The following is an 18,665-nucleotide window of genomic DNA, read 5'->3' as shown; positions in this document are numbered from 1 at the left end:
GGCTCCTCCCGGCGTTGCGTGTTGGCTCTGTCCACATGATCACCGTAAAACGCATGCGCCAAGTTGGGAGCAGACGCACTCGTTTCCTCGTTTCGCCTCTGCTGCAGTAGGAGCAGTAGGAGGACGGCGTTTTGTGGTTTTGTTACGGTTCGAGCGCGGGCAGCATCCCCGAAGCCTAGCTGCGATGCCTCGCAGAAGGGCCATAGGCTCACGATGTTGTGTTGCTGCCTGCTTGAACTATCAGTCGACCAGCCCGGGAGTTGTTTTTCACAAGTTCCCTCGCGACAGTGCGCGTCTCATTGTTTGGACAGACATCGTGCGCCGTTGGAACTCCGAGAAGCCGTGGTCGCCAAATAGCAGGACATTGATCTGTTCTGACCACTTTTTGCCCGAATGCTACCAGCGAGATCTGCGCTTGTTCTGCGACGCTGGGTTTTCAACCAAGTACGCGCGTCTGGATCAAAACGCCGTGCCGTCGATCCTCGATCCTGGATCCTCGCCTTCCGTAACAGCCGACGGACTGACGCCGGACGCCGTGTCGTCGTACCTCGTTCCTCGATCCTCGCCTCCCCAAACAGCAGACGAATCATGCGTGAAGCGTCGTCGGACCGGGGTACGTATATTCCTCGCTCACGTCGCGCTGGCCGATGCTTTTGTCTCTGTTCGTGCGGGCGAGCACGTGCGATTGCAAGCCTGTTGAGGCGACATTCACGAGCACGTCGCACGTGAACGCACGCGAACGTTTTGTGCTATATATCAGTAGAAGTGAGTGCGCGTGTCCGCGCGCGGGCTGGCGTGCTCTTGCAAACGCTCAAACGGCTGTACGAACTTTACCCAGGACTGAACCGAACCTGAAATTGGGAACCGTAACTCTGAACACCGCCGTTATGTACTATAATATTAATATATTTCAATTATCTATGCTGTTACCAGTAGAAAGTACATTTAAGAGCAAACAAGTTGTTTTCAAAACCAGTAATCTGAACAATATATCCGATCATTATTGCAAGTTAGACTAGAAAACTGTTCGTTTGTTTTGCGACCAAGATATTCTAATATAGGCATCCAATTGGTATTTATGTTGACACTTGTTGCACATCGTCATTTTAGCACAGGGCAATTCTTTCCACCTCCACTCTCTCCTCTTCCTCCCCACTAACATTCTGGCTGACTCCCAGACGGCCTGCCGGCACTTCCTTCTCACCACCTTGCATCTATCCACTGTGTCCCTACTCGACTCCTTCCTATACTCCACCTCCCACACTTTCCCGTTAGTCTGGGTGCGGGTGCCTGGGCTGTGTGTTTGGGCACGCAGCCGTCCCTGAACACACAGCTGTCCCTGGTAATGAGTGTGCTTGTGTACTCGCCCGAGAACTCTCACACCGGGAATATGGGGAAGATATGGGGTTGCCACCATCCGACCAACTGAACAACATTATTCTCCTCAGCCTTCTCTTACTCGCAGACAGGGCGTTCTATGACATCAACTCTTTTCCCACACTTCTCCACATGGTCTGGTAATGCCAGGACATTCCCTCTGTCTCGCCTCTTCCCAACCCCTCCCCCACCTCCTGGGAGGAGCGGCAGACCGATGACGCGGCCACTGGCCAGCAATAGCAGGTGGACCGTGCCAAATTGGTGGCCGCCATTTTTGAGGCCCCGGACTTTGGGCTTCACCTGGGGGTGCTGGAACCCATCCCTACGATAATGTTTATTCATTCATTATTTTATAACTTTCGCGCGGCCCTTACACTTAAACTAGGCTATAGGGTGTGTTATGAACAAATCAAAGACAATAAATATTGACCGATTGGTTTCACAGAGCGGTGACCACTGTAGCAGCAGCAGCAGCACAGTGTCGAAGAGCAGTAGCTTGCCAGTGGTCACTACATGGGATGACGACTCCAAAGCACCAACATATGAGTCATCGCTGGATGCACCAGTGGCTCAAGAAGAACCTGTTGGTCAGAACCAAGCCAGAACAGCGTGCCTTAGCCAAGTGCGTATTTTTGTTTTCATTGGTACAAATTAGCCATATCTTATGCATGAGCATGGAGATAACATTGTTATGAGTAACGAAACATGTTTACTAATACTGAACGTGCAGGTCCTTGGCCCGCAACCAAAAAGTGAATCATCAACAGCGTCTCGCATTGTTTGATATAAGGTGATGTCAAAAAACAAAATTTCACTTCCTTCGATTGCACTTCGGAGTGCAGGGGGGGGGGGGGGGGGGCGCGGGCTGCATCTACCATTTGCCCTATTCGTTACGTGGAGGCGCTTGTTTATGAGCGAAGTTTTGCGGTGTTGGTGAATCCCACAAAACCTAATCAGCATCTCTACCGACGGCAGAGCTCAAGAAGCACCATCGAAGACGCTCTTAGGCCTCACATACCTTTGTTCACTACGCTTTTCTGTCCATCAAGGTGGCCCCGCAGCACCGACTGGGGCCATTTTGGCCACTAGTGAGCCAATTCCTCAAGTAACAGATCCTCTAAGCTCCGAATAAATATCAATATGTATGAAAATTGAGTACCAGCCGACGCTCCTTTGCATTGCCGACTCTTTGACTGGCGCAGCCAATCACAACGCAAAAAAAAAAAAAAAAAAAAATTGCGCAAGTTGGAAAACATTGTTTCCGCCCGCAGAAAAGCAAAGGGCTAAGGCCCACAAACTAAGAATTCTACCGTGGGTTTGAGCAGAAGGTATATCATGTGAAACCAGCCTATATGTACACAAACGCAACTCTGTTATGTCTCGGCGTGGTGGTGGCGCGTCGGGCGCACTTCCGGTATGGGCTGTGGGCGGAAGACCCCATGCGAGACGTGTATTCCTGCATTGAAAGGAACCACACAAAGCCTGCCTTCTAGTCAAAATGCCGCAACTGAGGATGTACCAAAAAAGTCGAGAGGGGTTTGAAGGTCAGTTTTCACGTGCTCGGTTTGTCCGAGAACATGGATATGTGTCGTGAAAAGGGAAAACCAGACGCCGTCGGACCATGATTGCTTGAACGGGAAGCGCTTTGGGTTGAAATCACGGATACTTGTAGTCATCAGCTTTATTTGTTTTGTTCCAACATAACGCCGGAGAACCGTCAAGTTGTGCGGACCACCACTACGCGAAGTTTTGCGGTGTAACGAGCCTCGCTAATTTCGCTGATTCCGCTCAAGTGGTCGGAGATTGCCAGGGCAACAATTCGAACGCGAAAAAGGGCAGGGGAACTCACACCGACGCTTGAAACGTTTGAAAGAGCAGACGACAGTTCGAACGATCAGGCAGCAGTTTGAACTTGAAGACGCACTGAACATGGTCCGCACAACTTGACGGTTTTCTGGCGTTCATGTTGGAACAAAGCAAATAAATCTGATGACCACAAGCATCCGCAAATTCAACCCAAAGTGCCTACCGCCCAAGCAATCGTTGTCCGACGGCGTCTGCTTTTCCCTTTTCACAGCACATATCCAGATTCTCGGGCGAACCGAGCACGTGAAAACTGACCTTCAAACCTTTCTCAACACTTTTGGTACAGTCCCAGTCACGGCGTTTTGACGAGAAGGCATGTTTGTGTCTAGTTTCTTTCAAAATAATGCAGGAATGCACGTCTGGCATGGGGACTTCTGCCCACGGCCCCAGACCGGACGTTTGCCTGACGCGCCACCACCGCGCCGTGACGTCGCAGAGTTGAGTTCGTGTATACACAAACTCATTTCTGTTACGTCACGGCGCGGTTGTGGCGCGTCGGACGCACTTCCAGTCCGGGGCTGTGGGCGGAAGTGCCCATCTGAGACGTGTATTCCTGCGTTGTTTTGAAAGCAACCAGACAAAAACCTGCCTTCTTGTCAAAATGCTGCGACTGGGGCTGTACCAAAAGGGTCGAGAAAGGTTTGAAGGTCAGTTGCTTGGGCGGGAAGCATTTTTGGGTTGAATTCACGGATACTTCTGGCCATCAGATTTATTTGTTTTGTTCCAAAATGAATGCCGGAAAACCGTCAGGTTGTACGGACCACCTGCGAACTGCGTTCAGTGCGTCTTCAAGTTTAAACGGTCGCCTGATCGTTCGAACTGTCGTCTGCTCTTTCAAACGTTTCTGTTTGTCGTCTGCCCTTTTAGAGGACACCGGCCCGTAGACCAAACGTGGACCCGGCACTTGCGATAAGAAGTAAGTGCAGGCCTCAAAAGACTTAAGTTTGAAGGTTGGTAAGCAGGCTCGATGTAAACAGTAGATACGAGGAGATGTTGATCATTGTTACCAGTGGCCATCACCGACTTGTTAGGCCTGATTCACTTGGTTAGATTCTGCTTGCGATTTTCAGTATTGACGTCGACCATCTCAGCTACGGTTCACGCTTTTGCAGTCCGAGCGACGTCGCTATTGAAAATTGCGAGTGAAATCTCATCATGTGAATCAGGCTCTAGCTATTCTGCGGCGTCCACGCGGAATGAATCGCCGCATGTCAGATTATTCACGCGAAGTTTTGCGGTGTAACAAGCCTCGTTAATTTCGCTGACGCCGCTCAAGTAGTCGGACATCGTTAGGAGGACGTAGAATCAACAATTCCAACGCGAAAAAGAGCCCGGGAACTTACACCGACGACGACAACATCGCATTTCAATGGTTTGTTTATGGGCGACGGTGAGCTTCTTGCCCACACCCCCATCGCGCATACGCGGTGCCGGTGGCGCCCACTAGGGGCGCTCCGGTTTGTTTGTAAACATGAGTTGGTGTATACCAGTTGTAGTAACTATCGCACTGCTTTTACAGAGCGGGGACCAGGCTTCCACTTCTGGGCCAGGGTGCAACAGCAGCACCGCCGCTTTATGCGACACCGTGCCAGCAACTACTGCAATTGATGGCCATTTTGAACCGCACTTGGAGCCGCCCATCTGCCACATCTGTATGTGTGTGGTAACGAGAGGTATGTAGTGACTTGGTTCACCTTATCGTGTAATGACAGAATAGCTTTATCAGTCTCCCTCTCTCTCTCTTTGTGCAATGTTATTCGAGTCTATATCTGAAATGTAATGTTTTTTGGTGTGCCAGGTACACCGACACTGTCTGTGGACAAAGCTGTGCAAGCCTTCGAGGAGCTTTGTCAGACCTCGACTGAAAATCCGGCACTGCCAACATCTTGCGGTGAGTAGCTGTGGTGGCTTAAGAATATAGTGCTATCTATGTAATACAATTGTGACGAGAGTTTTAATAGTATACATAACATAGATGCATTATGTCCGTGTTTCCCCGAGTTTATTTTTGTCAAATTTGGAAAGTGTTATTTGGACTTCATTCTTCTATCAAAACAAATTTTAATAGTGTGAAATATTTACAATGAGCTCATCTATGCATTTCAAAACAAGCAAGTGTGCTTGTATTTACTACAAGCTTGCTGTAATAAATACAAGTGCACATGTTTGTATATGCATGAAAGTAAATGTCGCCTCGCTCTTGCAGGTGCCACAGAAATGTGCCGTGAAAGCGCAGGTTGAACAACATAGTAGTATAGCAACTTCAGCTTCACGCACCCCCATTCAAGTCACTTTACCCGCACCCACTGATGGAACTATGCTGTCCATGGTGACTATGGTCTGAACTTGAGACTGGAACAACCGCTAGCACCGTTAGACGTACAGCCTTATTTCTGCCGTTACCTAGAAATACATTGCCTTGTTCTCTGCAAAACCAGACACCCACCGTCTTTCTCAGGACCGACGACCCTTCGCACTGATCCAACCTGATCTTTATTGCACGCTTTTTTCTTTTCCCCGGTCGGTGTGACCTTCAAAATCCTATTTTTTTCGGATGAATTCGAATTGACAAAAGTTTTACAGGCAAATGGTTTTTGGATTTCATCGGCTTTATTTGAAAACACAGAACCACCGTTATATCATAACCATGGTGTTGAACCGCCGATTTTGTGTTTTGTTGTGGTTTGGTCTCGGTTCCAGCATGCCTGCTAGATATTAGTTTGGTTACTGCCGCTACCAAGCATGAACTGGTTCCAACCAGTTCATAACACTACCTTTGACTGTGGCCATTCATGCATTTCCCTCATCTTTCGTTGAGCCTGGGCTATTTGCAGTTGCATGGCAGAAAGGTGGGGACCTAATGTTTTTATTGCGTCAAAATAAACTGGGAAGGGTGAGAGTGACGGATATATATTTTTGCTCATCAATTGTAAAAACTGCACTGCATCACAAGTCATGTCATGCACACTGTTACTGTGCGTGTTAAGCAGTTTTGACACCATAATGTTTGCTCTGGCATTCAATCTTTTCCAGGCATGGTTGGCCAAAGCCCTTTGGGGAGCGAGCCAGCTGTTCCCGGAAGTCCCCAACAAGCCCAAGAGAATTCTGCAGACGTTGAGCAAGAATTGCGCCAGTGGTGCTCTACGCCTACAGAGGACAAGACGCCAAGCCCCTTGTCGTTGGAGCGGGATGCCACTCCCGAACCCTCAGAACCTGGGGCATCGCCTTCGGACACCAGTTACACGGAGGCCGCCTTCCTGGACTCCGATGAAGATATCTGCCCTGAGCCAGATCTGTTGGACGAGAGTTACAGGCCGGATAACTCTTTCAACTCCGATGATGAACCGGATTCCGACACCAGCATCTGGTCCAACGACTCTGTGCACTCGGACGGTGCAACAGATGTCGAGTATGTGTCCACTGTAATTTTTCAGAAACCAGAACTCCATTTTATGAATAGGATTAAGCTAGGTCTACCAATCTGGAAAACTTGTAATTATCTGGGGCTTTTCTTCACCTGCAAAAGTTAGACAAATATAAGGGAAACAGTCAAAAGGTTGGCTATATCAGGAGAAATGACAAATGGAAGTGGCACGGCAGTAATAACGAAGCTTTACAGTCGCACATCGGCACAGCTGCACCCAATAATGTTCCCTGAAACATCATTCGATAGTGCAAGCCATTACCTAATTAAATGCATAATTAATTAATTTATTATACTACCAGTTCCTAAATTAAACTTTAGTATGGTGGTTACATGGGTGTTTTTTATCATACATACAGTTTATGGCGCAGTGGAGGAGCCTTAGAAGTACATCCTATAAAAAGCACGACGATCACACTTGGTTATTCGGACCAGGTTGAAATAACGGCCAGGAAATTTAATAGAGATAGTCTGGGAGAACCTGGCAAGGTCAATGAATATGAAAGGAGGAGCTTGTTAGATATCCCGGTTTTGTGCAAAGAACTGTGAGAGATGATGGCAGAATAGAAAAAATTAGAAGCGTTAAAAAAGAACTGTTTTTGAAATTTCCACACTATAATCTTTTGGTTTATTCTTTTTCTTTTTTTAACAGTGAAGGAGGGTGCAGCACGTCTTCAGCAGCAGTGGACCCGGTAAAGGAGAGGAAGTACCTGGTGACTGCATCACAGCTGCTGCTGCTGTTTTCGGTTTGCATCAAATGCCTGGCTCCGACACGGACGAAGCTGACACATCGAGGGACCCTTGTGCACGCCGTCATCACGTGTGCACGAGGGCACAAGACTGTGTGGGAGAACCAGCCCAGAATCAACAGCAAGGCACTCCTCAACATCCTGCTGCCTGCTGCCATCACCTACTCTGGAGCCAGCCCAACGCGCGTTCTTCGCCTCCTGGGATCTATAGGCGTGCAAGTCTTGAAGAAGACTCAGTTCTTCCGGGTGCAGAGCTCTTTGGTCTTTCCTGCTGCTACAAAGGTGAGCAGAAGTGACTACAAGATTGTCCGTTCATTAAACATGTTCACTGATTGAGCCTGACACTGAGTTTTCTTGTTTCAAAGACCTGGGAAGCTGAACAGGAGTCTCTCCTGACAGCCACGAAAGACAAGCTCCACCTTGCAGGCGATGGGCGTGCTGACTCGCCTGGTTACTCTGCCAAGTATGGGACATATACACTGCTTGACACCCGCATCAACAAGATCATGCACTACGAGGTTCTTCAGGTAAGAAGTGGCTAAATATAAGATGACCTCAATGCATCACATGGATCAGGTATGCATTTTACGGCACCTTTTTCTACCCTAGTCGACAGAAGTCAAGTCGAGCAACCACATGGAGACGGAGGGCCTGAAACGTTCTCTGGACTTCCTCCTGAGCATGGGGCTGTCTGTGTGTGTTCTTGTGACCGACCGGCACTTTGGGGTGAATGCCCTGATGAGAGACAGGTACCCCGACACGAAGCACCGGTTCGACGCATGGCATGTCGCAAAAGGTAATAGTATTGATAACTCCAATACCCCTGTACATGGGCCGTTTTAACAATCATTGAGTCAAGGATCATGGACATCTCACTGAGCTCAACTAAGTTGCCTGGTGCTACGCGGTACATGGGCCTAATGACCCGAGTTCTGATGCACGTCACGTGACCCACATGATAGAAAAAAAAGTATTGAGGATAATTGTGTGTAACATGTTTCACAAAACACACACAAAAAAAAGTTTAACTTGACATATACTGTAAACAACTTAAATTTCACGAATCGCCCATATTGAGATCCCACCATGTCGCAAAAATGAAAACCCACAAATTATTCCCAAAATTCAGCTTTGACCTAAATCGTAAAATATTGAGCCTGCAAAAAATAAGTCGTTCAGAGTGATAGATTTTAGTTTATTTTGAGAACAAAGAAAACGAAAATTGGAATATTTCACAGAAATTTAAAGCAAGAGTGACAACGAAAGTCTTACTGCCACCGACATCACAATGGCCGCACTTCCTCGACGTTTCGCAATAGTTTTAGTGATAGCTCTGACTTCGTATCATACGTCTTCTGATAATATTTGCTGCTATGATAATTTTTAGATACCTTCTTCTGCAATAGTAAATGCTTCGCTAGCACTGGCTATCAGTGGTGAATGCTGCCATCTTTAGCTCTGTTGGGGTGAACCCCCATCAGTTAACTGAGGTAGGCGAGCTCAGTTGAATTCAATGATCGTTAGCGGCTTGATGGTAGATGGCACTGCTGTGTAACACCGCCCGATCACGATTGAGTTAATGATCGCTGGCGCAATGAACTATAGTGCAACCTGCTTTGTTGTCAAGATACACGTGGCATTATTCAAACGTCATATGGTATACTAAAGTTGACGATGTTGTCCATGCTGCACCAGTATCTAGATGCAATTTTACTATAGCTTCATATATTTAGTGTATCTAATATCAAAACTTGTTTTCCAAACTAGACTGGTGCTGAGCTAATAATCATGGAGGCTTTCTAATTTATAGGCATTGGGAGCAAGATGGCCTCTGCAGGCAAGACAAAGAAGAACAGCATCTTGAATGCATGGGTGAAGACTGTACGTGGGCACGTCTACTGGTGTGCACAGACCAGCAGTGACAATGGCGCGCTGGTGCTCGCAAAATGGGTGTCCGTAATGCGACACGTGAGCAACGTCCATCAGCACCCCAGCCCCCTGTACCCTGCGTGCACCCATGGCCCAATCGAAGAGCGCTGGTGGCTTCAGGAAGGTAAAAAAGATTCATTCTTTAAACATTCATAACATTCTTTTCACTCCAGTTGTCGGCGAAGCTTTCATAACAAGGACAGACTTCCTTTGGCTGCTCTGGCCAGTCTACAATCAAATAGCACAAGGAGGAATCGGAGATGAATGCAAGTGTTTCCAGATGGGGGATCAGCATACCAGATTGTGTTTCGGATAACTCGTATGCTCCCCCCCCCCCTTTTCCGCTCTGCATTTCACACCTGCGGAATTCAAAAGGAGGGTCAGGATATCCCAACCCCCCCCCCCCTTCTAGACCTGCCGATGGGAGGACTCCATCTCATATCCAGCTCATAGTACTGAGCGGACATTTCATTACATCAAGAGGCTTAAACTGCATGTTTCTAGCCTTATATTTCAAGAAAAACACTCCACTTTTGAGGTCATGAAAAGACACAGAATGAGGAAGTGAAGACCGACTTGTAACATGCAAAAGACGCATAAAAAGGAAAATTGCAGATTATATGAAAATTATTTATGCAGAATTACTGAGCAGAGATCTAGCTTCTGCAGAGATGGATAAAAAATAAAATGGCAGTTGCATCACGTATACAACACAAAAAAGTGATTTGTGGACAGGCTGCAATGGGCACTGGCTTTGCTGTTTAACCTTTTGGGTGCCACCAGGAGTATACTCGGCTGCGCTCTGGCTTACCTGCTCAGTCATTATCGATATAAACTCAGCACTTACAAGGGTCAGGGTGTCTAGAGACCGGCAAAACCGGGAATTGTCAGGGGAAATTTAATTACCAGGAAAAATCGGGGGACTGTCAGGGATATTGCCAAAGAGCGAGCCGAGTCAGGGAAAATGTGCCGGAAACGCTATCGAGTGCCCTGAGCAAAGACTTGCAAACCTGTGGGCAGAAAAATAGGTAATAAATTCTGCTTGGAGCGGAGCCCGCGGGCCCTGCTCAATTGATGTAGAGTGTAATACCCGATGCAAAGGGAACCGCCGACAAATCCAGTAAAAGCCTTGGATTGGATTGAGGGCGCGACACTAGACTAGATCCAGTTAGAGCTACTAGATTTATTATTATTAACAAATGGGAAAGCTGCAGAAACCAACACAATCCAAGCCAAAAGTATGCGAAAGTGTGCATCTGGCGGCTATGCCATGCTGCCATTCGTAATTATTAACATGTCTGGTTCAGCGTCATGTTTTTATTGTGTTTCTGGAAGTGGCTTCTTCACTGACTATGTCAGGGGGCAAGAAAGTGCTCATTTAATCCGGACAGGACGAACCCAAATATTTCGGAATATGCAAGTTGGGTTCAGCCCGTGCGAAAGTATTGTTACAGTTCTGAATGCTCAATGCCTTGTGTTGTAATGATCTGATATATTTAACCACCTCTACAATGGTCAGGGACCGTTGTAGAGTTGTAATAACTTGCTAGACACCCTGAGGGTTATTTCGGTACTTTCTCTTATCGCAGGGACCGAGCCATACGTGGCTCTCGAAAAGATCGTCATGTCCAAGCAACTACTCAAGGACATACCAAGGGTGTCTGGAGACGGTCAGACCTATCGCCTAGAGTCGTTCCACAGCATGCTGCTCCGGTTTACTCCGAAATCCAGTCATTTCAGTTTTGAGGGCATGGTGGCACGGTAAGCAGGCATCCTGATATATGCTAGTGATATTTGTTTATTTATGAGCCTTTTCTGAAATTTCTACTGTGCACCACTCACGCAGAAAATTCTGGGGATGCACTTATGTACACTAGCAGATGAGCGAGTGCACATACTGTTTTTAGGAGCGAGGCCCTACGTCAATTTGTACAATCTTTATCTCCCTCGTCTTTAACGAGCTTCTCATTGTTACCGTAAGTCGAAGGGAAGCCATTTTTCACACATACTTGTGTCCGCACAATGGTGGCAAATTGCAGCGCATCTTGAACTGTAAACGACTTAATTTTCGCGAAGGCCTAATTTTTGTGAATCGCCTACAATTTGCGAAAAATATGTCCCGCAAACAATTTTGGTAGAATGTAAGCACATACGAATCTACATTGAGATCCCATTGTGTCGCAAAACTTAGAACCTGCGAATTATTACAAAGCTTGAGCTTCGACCAAAATCAAGAAATATTGAGACCGCGAAAAATAAGTCGTTTACAGTAAATGAGAAGTGTCGACTTAATTTTGATCACAATAATAGTGAGTCAATCAATGAGAATAGGATGGGTTGCTAGTGTGTGAAACGAAGCAGGGCCATGTTCCCGAGGATGGTCTGCTAGCATACGACAGGTTGCCTGCCAGTGTGGATACGGTTACTAGCATGTGTTGTGCAGTATGAAAATTTCTGAAAAGTTCTAATATGAAATATGCTTGGGGCATGTTTACAGTCTTTCCTCCCCTTATATGCGGCCCTCACAGGACTGCCGTCGCGGTGCTCCACTACAATGAGAACAGCAACCGTGCGCAGGCCACAACGAAGGACGACAAAAAGTGAAGTTGTCTGAAGTTTCCCAAGTCACAGAAAGGCGAATGGGTCCTCAGCCCCATCATGGAGACTGCGTCGTACGGTAAATACAGACACTTTTATTCAGACATTGGCTGCAGCTTGACTATCACACTTTCTTACTCAGACTACGTCCAGAGGCTCCTCAATTCCTGCCTGGAGTTGGCCAAGGCTTCCCGGACCTACCAGCTGGCTGTGGCTGCGAACGGGCCGCGTCCTCGTCGACCACCTCTGTGCAGCGTTGCACAAAGGCCAGACAAGGAAGCAGCGGTGTTGGCCCACAGGACCCGGTTCGATCAAGCATAGTGGAAGCCCGTGTATGTGGTCGATGGGAATTCTTTTCTTATCCTGGCCACCACACAGCACGGGAGCCTGACGCGGCGAAACCTGCCCAGTCGTCCCCAAATCCACCAGACGAACTGGCTGTATGCCGTGTACCTGTACCGTCTGAGAAAGTAACAGAAGAATTGGTAAGAGTCTTAGAAAGACTTCATCTGCTACACTTTTACTGTGAACTTGGGGACCCTTTTGCCGCATCTCTATAGGAAAAGGCTTTTCGAAACCTGGAAAGCCCATGATATCTAGACATTTCTAGAAATTTCATGCGTGAAAACCTTTGCCGCTGCTTCTGGTGTGCTTTTATAGAGAAGAAATTCACTACTGCCTGTATGGGTGTTTCCTCGTTCTTGAGTGATTGACTGGACAGACAATTTTAAAATTCAATTAAATCTTTTAACTCGTTTATTCGCCTGTGGACTGCAAATTGCAGACTGATGATGAGAAGTCCCTCGACCTGAGGAACTCTCAGGTTGTGCGGGACCTGACCTGTAAGCCATGGTCCAAGGCAGTAATGTTTGGATGTCCCTCTCACCTCAATGTTGTTATTAGGAAGTCGCAGACAATCTCTGCTGTCACTTGACTACAGAAAGCAACCCCAGGCTACTTACTGAACTAGTTTGTTGCAAAACGGTAATGGTGAGAGAAGTTTGTAGAATAGTTCCACAGTGTCTGTTCCAAGCTGTTTCCATGCGCTTATTGGAAAAAGCACTGGTTGTAGAGGTGATCCTTCTTTCGCTGCTTACTTGTCGGTTGTCTGACATGCGTGACAGTATTTGGACAAGTATTGGCTTCGCTATCCATTCTGGGCCACCACAGAAGCATTCACATAGTTGTATTTTGGTTCACACCATTCGTCTGAGTGAAGCAGAAGGAACCAGCAGTTTTGCGTATAGCAGTAAGCCCTATACAGAGGAAAGTTCTTTTCGTATCTTGTAGTGGGAGACAGTGCTGATTCCCATAGGTATTTGAGACCCCAACCCATGTTGACACACTATCACCCGAGGTAAATCGGGGTCTTGTTCTTTCTCTTTCTATACCTCTTCTTGGTCAATTCAGCAGAGACTGCACACAGGGCAAGTGAATTTTCTTTTTTCGACGTATGACTTCGTGCAATCTGAGGAATTAAATGCAGGAAGACGAGAAAGCTCGACTGCCACAACATTCTCATTGCCCTTTTGGTGATCTTGAGGAGACGCATGGCCACCCGGCAATTGTTATCGGTTGTCGACCGTTTCCCTAAATACAGAGTAGTGTAACCAGAGCCTGGTGGTCCATCCTGAGCATGAAATGGTGACCGAAGAGGAAAACATGATGCTTCTCGCAGGCCCAGAGGCACGCCTATTCCTCTAACTCTGCAGAGCGGTTGCACTGGGCGCTGGAAAGCAATCGCGATGTGAACAGGATAGTGCGAATTCCATCTGGATGTTTTGCTGTAGCACTGTGCCTAATCCATAATCCGATGAATCTTTCTGACGATTGTAGAATTCTAACTGGAGAATTAAAAAAAAACTGACAAGTAAATTTCTCTCCAACCTGTGACGATAGCAGGCAGTGTCACGTCAAAAACTAAATGGAACAGTTTCGAATCGTGTTTTGACTGATGCAAATGCCACCTCTTGTGCTTTTTGCCATTATAAGGGGACATCTTTCCGCAGATGCACATGCAAGGGCCTCACGATGGTTGCAAAGTTAGGTATGAATTTGAAACAGTATGTAAGCAGGTCAAGCAACGACCGGTTATGATGTCATGTCTCTTTGAGTAGAAGCTTGCATGGTGGCTTGAACATTATCATGGCATGGCTTAATTCCCTGAGGTGTCAACTTATGTCCAAGAAATTGAAGTTGCTGCACTGAAAAATGCATTTGTTTTTGTTCGGTTTCCAACCTGCGTCCTGTAGGCGGGGTAAGCCTTGTCTTAGGCGGGCATCATGCTCTTCAGTTGTGCAACTGAAGTTGAGCACATCATCCTGGATAGATTGACAATGGTGCCTGTTGTGTCCCAAAGAATACAGTTCTTTATATTTTGAAAAGCCGGAGCAGTGGAAGCCAGCAAAAAACATACTGTGAACAGGAAGAGACTTTCATGAGTCACGAACGCAATGAGGTCCCCGCTCTCCTCTATCAGGTTCAGCTAGTGGTACGCTGACGAGAGGTCCCACTGGTTGAAGATGTGGGTGCCAGAAAGCTGGTGAAGGAGCTCGTTTGGACACAGAAGAGGACGTGAATTGAGAACAACAGAGGTGTTTGATTTGCGGAAGTGGTCTGTGATGCATTATTGCGCTCGATCACCCAGGAGTGCTCCAACTTTGCCGGCTCTACAGGAACTTTGTCATGCACTGCAAAAGTTATCCTTCATAGATTCTGTTGCACCAGACTGATGGACACTTCGTCTTCACCTTGTGAACATACCCAATGGCGTGGCCCATACCTGAGAACAGCTGGAGGAAACCTTTGACGGCCTCTGGAAGGTCGTTTGCCGAAATGATAGTCACCTGTCATCCGCAGGAGATGAAAAGTCCAGTTGAATTTCCAACCCTTGTAAAGCATTTATAGTCCCATTACGGCTGTCTTGTTCGGACGACGTGGAATGTGCAATCGCCATTACTTTGTGCCAACTGTACTGGTGAGCTGGCCTTTTCCAAAATGTTTGGAATAGCAATGTTTTCTTATGGAGTAGCCAATGAATGCAGTACTTGTAGGTTGCAACTTACAAGAATGGAAGCATCTTCTGTAGACGCTTTCCAGAATGATTGAAACCGAGGGTCTTGTGTCTACTAGGAGTTTGATAAAAAGAAACGCAAGTATCCTGCATGTGGTACAGTTTGCTAATATCCGAGTTGCTATATTTCAGTTTGTTCTATGCTTGGTACTTGTGATCCTGTCAAAACTGTTTGCTTGCAAACAAAGGCAAAATGTCCAATCTTTCATTTTCTGCATGCTTGATTCCTTGCAGGACGTTTAGGGTAGTCTGCCATGTGGCACATTGAACCAGATCTGCAGTAAATGCTGGACGACCTTTGATTGGGTGTTTTGCCCCTAACTATTGGTTTCTTTTGGGCTTGAATCTTTGCCACTTGAAAACTGAGTCCCGCATCTTTGGTAAAAACTTTGGCCTCCTTCATCGCCCGCTGAACTTTTTAGGTGATGGCAAGAGCTGATTCGAGTGGTAGCTCAAGCTCTAGTAGTGGGCGGTTTCATACTTCGGCATGAATTGTCTTATTGACAAGTTGATTGCAGATTATTTCATCTGTTATTGTCCCAAACCAGCAGTTTGTCGCAAGGCCCCGGAGAACGTGACACACTCTTGTACTGTTTTGGCCGGTCATCCACGTGTGCAACGAAAAATAAATCTTTCCAATGTTTTACTGTCAAGAATTTTTGTAACTCTCTTGCCACTGCATCATAGGCTCTGGAAATGGGCGATGCAGGTCTGCGCGATTCGGAGGTAGCTCCTGCAGTACTTGCACTTAGATGAGTGGTAGCAGTGGACAAGGCAGAATCTTCCGGCAGTTTGCAGTAGGTCCGCTGACTCTCAGCTTCAAGTGAGCTAAATAGAATGGCAGTTCTGCCATTATCTATTGTCGACCCATTGGAAGGGATCGTGTACTGGCGTATCATTCCTCCATGAAATCGCAGGCTCGCCTGGGTATGGTAGGAAAGACGGGTGAATCAACCTTTATATTCGAGTTGAAGCTGTCGATTGTGACAATTGTTATGTATAGGGACTGTCTATGCAAGTTTAACAGAAGGCAAGCTGTTCCCATTCAGAGCTCAGTTCGTTCATTCTTATTCATTGTCTTCTTCGGCTCAACCTACACGTAGACACAACAATTTAGGTAATTCAATATTCCCCCCTCCCCCAAAACAAACACCTGGCTATGTGCCTTCTTCGATCCAAGGTACCATGAGCACAACTAACGTTTGCAATATTCGCGACTCCAGCTTAGTCTAGGGGGTGTGCTGGTCAGGCAAAATGGCGGACAAAAGGACGTCGTTTTCATCGTTCAGCACGCGGACCACCATAAATATCTTGCATTGCAGCATAACATATGTGTTACATAAGAAAGCAAAACGATTTTTCGACAGTAGAAACCTAATCAATGCATGGGAATGACATGGCAGAAGCATAAAAATAATCACTGGAAACAGTGTTTGTTTCTATGCTGCCTACAAGAACCAAGCTGTGATAGCAGAAGACAGAATCAAAATGACCTCCTCTCTGGAGCTTCTCGGCGGTGCCGCTACGCAGCGTCGATAGATTTTGTTGGACTCGCCAATACACTAAGCGGGATTTACAGACTGTCTTACAGTGTAGTGCATTTATATTTGATAGGCTATAAAAGTTCTCGTCTTACTTGTTCCGATCCCGAGCTGCTGGCTCCAAATATGTTGGGCGAAAAAATTTCAGCTGGTCGTACGCTATGTTCAGCAGTCGCACATCCAGACATACGAGCAGAAAAAGTTCATTTTCTGTGACACACCTTCCCAAGTTTTTTTGTGTGATTTTTGGCATGTCCCTGCAGCATTGCCCGACCTCCTGGGGGCAATTTCCACATGTGCATCTGAAAGAGGATACATTTCAGTTGAAAAATTATCTTCTATGCTTATGTGAAAAGGGAGCTTGAGGCAGATGTGAGAGTGGCGTGCCAACGTTTCACTAGGAGACCTGCCTTGTTCAGGAGACCTAACCCTGAAGAAGGTAGGTTTCCTAATGAAGTATCAGCACGCCGTTCTGAGGTCCACCTGAGAGGTTAGGTCTTCACATTCTTCCTGCCAGCCTGGACTCCCTTGGTGCTATGTTTGTACTTTCTATAGTTCTGGTCACCCCAGAAAATGCAAGTTGCACAAATAGTTCTTATCTGCATAATGTAGTTCGTACTGGACTTGGGACTCCTGGCTTTCCTGTTGCTGGCTATCACGTCGTTCCCTTGCTGGCAATGGGGGATCAAAGTTGTACGGATCAGGTACATATATAGCTCCTTGCTGCAGGCCTCCCAAGTCTGCTCCAAGCGGCAGGCTGTCGTCGTCGGACATAGATACTGAAAATAAAGCATTTGGATCAATGAAACATTTGATTATGTATGATCAGTTACATTTATTTTTCTCTGACGGTTGCATTAGCTCTGGCAAAGTGTTGTAAACAAGAATGTTTAGTAGGAGTTATTTTAATTGAGTTGTGTAAATTACACATGTGTATTACTTTGTTGTGCTGGTTTTGTGGGAATTGTGTGTATGTGATTGTTCTTACCAAGCTACGGTATCAATAAAAAATGAAACAATAATTGCACCCTCTTTTTTGGTCCTTGACATTTGCATAGGTGGCTACATGTGATTACTTATGCTCATGCCACTAATTTGCTGTTACCCTCTAACAAAGAACAAAACAAAACAAAAAAAACGTGCGTGCAAATATTAGCTACACTCTGAAAACAAACATATGTGCACTGAAGCGTAATTATCGCAGCATTGATCATTTTCGCGGACAATTTTGCTATTGACAACAAACGTGTAGTCTGTCGTACAGCTCTATAAAGGTGCACAATTGGGCTACTAAATTTGGAAATATGTGCGGTCAAACCAGTCAAACGCACACCGCCTTGGCCGCACTACGCGCCGGGCGTTTCCGTGTGTACGAGTAAATGTCTAGCGCCTGTAGAAACAAGCGGCGAGAAAACTTCGCCATTTTCGGGAAAAGATGCGCAAATTTGGGGGTTTACGTGCCAACCCAACGAGGGGTACCTAGCACGTCCCAACGGAGGTCTGATTATTAATTTGGACCACTTCGCAATCTTTTGACGGGCAACCGATATCTCGGTTACACGGCGCCTTCTCGGTAATAAGCAAGCGTAAAATTACGAGCATCTCGGTCGGGATTCTAACCCGCCAACTGGGGATACGCAAGCTGACCTATGTTCCGGGACAACATTTTGTGGCATATCGGAAAAATTAGAGCGCGAGTACACAGCTTTCGCCAGCGCTGAAAACCCTTCCTGACGAAATGTCTGGTGATGCCAAACCTTCGACGGCACATAAACGATAACTGAAAGAAGAGTTAGGGCACGGGCGAGCTGGTGACCGAAGACACGGAAAGACGATTATGTGGCACGTCACCTCGCACAGCAAAGCTTCGTGGGATGTGTGACGGTTGTAACTAAGCTCTAATGTATCAACTTCGTGAGGACAAACGAATGCACCACACTGTTGATTTTACTACAGTTCTTTTGTTCCAGCGGGCATTGGCCGTGGCACGCTCGTACGTAGTACATATACATGTATTGTTTACTCTATTTCAGCTTCTGAAATGCCTACGAAACATACGCTTGAGAAAACTTGCCTTTTCTGTAAAGAAGCGCTAGCTTCGTCCCCGG

General features: G+C 46.7%; 3 protein-coding genes across 3 annotated transcripts; 2 read left to right on the top strand and 1 right to left on the bottom strand.

The window, feature by feature from the left end:
• Positions 1-5,484, top strand: LOC115330047 (THAP domain-containing protein 10-like). The gene is made up of 5 exons (XM_040221051.1): positions 1-613; positions 1,823-1,999; positions 4,763-4,916; positions 5,042-5,134; positions 5,450-5,484. Exons 1-5 carry the CDS (start codon positions 185-187, stop codon positions 5,482-5,484), a joined length of 888 nt encoding a protein of 295 aa, XP_040076985.1. The 5' UTR covers positions 1-184.
• Positions 5,485-6,269: 785 nt separating this feature from the next.
• LOC120848949 lies at positions 6,270-11,949 on the top strand. The gene is made up of 7 exons (XM_040221050.1): positions 6,270-6,652; positions 7,320-7,698; positions 7,782-7,943; positions 8,026-8,212; positions 9,227-9,469; positions 10,935-11,106; positions 11,874-11,949. Exons 1-7 carry the CDS (start codon positions 6,279-6,281, stop codon positions 11,947-11,949), a joined length of 1,593 nt encoding a protein of 530 aa, XP_040076984.1. The 5' UTR covers positions 6,270-6,278.
• A 73-nt stretch (positions 11,950-12,022) lies between these two features.
• On the bottom strand, positions 12,023-18,500 carry LOC120848942. The gene is made up of 4 exons (XM_040221046.3): positions 18,315-18,500; positions 17,177-17,336; positions 16,653-16,859; positions 12,023-12,405 (listed from the first exon to the last, which is right to left on the bottom strand). The coding sequence occupies exons 2-4, from the start codon at positions 17,329-17,331 to the stop codon at positions 12,255-12,257; spliced, it is 513 nt and encodes a 170-aa protein (XP_040076980.1). The 5' UTR covers positions 17,332-17,336; positions 18,315-18,500; the 3' UTR covers positions 12,023-12,254.
• Positions 18,501-18,665: the final 165 nt, after the last annotated feature.

The sequence above is a fragment of the Ixodes scapularis genome, unplaced genomic scaffold (genome assembly GCF_016920785.2).
Source record: "Ixodes scapularis isolate PalLabHiFi unplaced genomic scaffold, ASM1692078v2 ptg000854l_1__unscaffolded, whole genome shotgun sequence".
In the NCBI taxonomy this organism is placed as follows: Eukaryota; Metazoa; Arthropoda; class Arachnida; order Ixodida; family Ixodidae; genus Ixodes; species Ixodes scapularis.
This window is presented reverse-complemented; position numbering and strand designations above follow the sequence as displayed.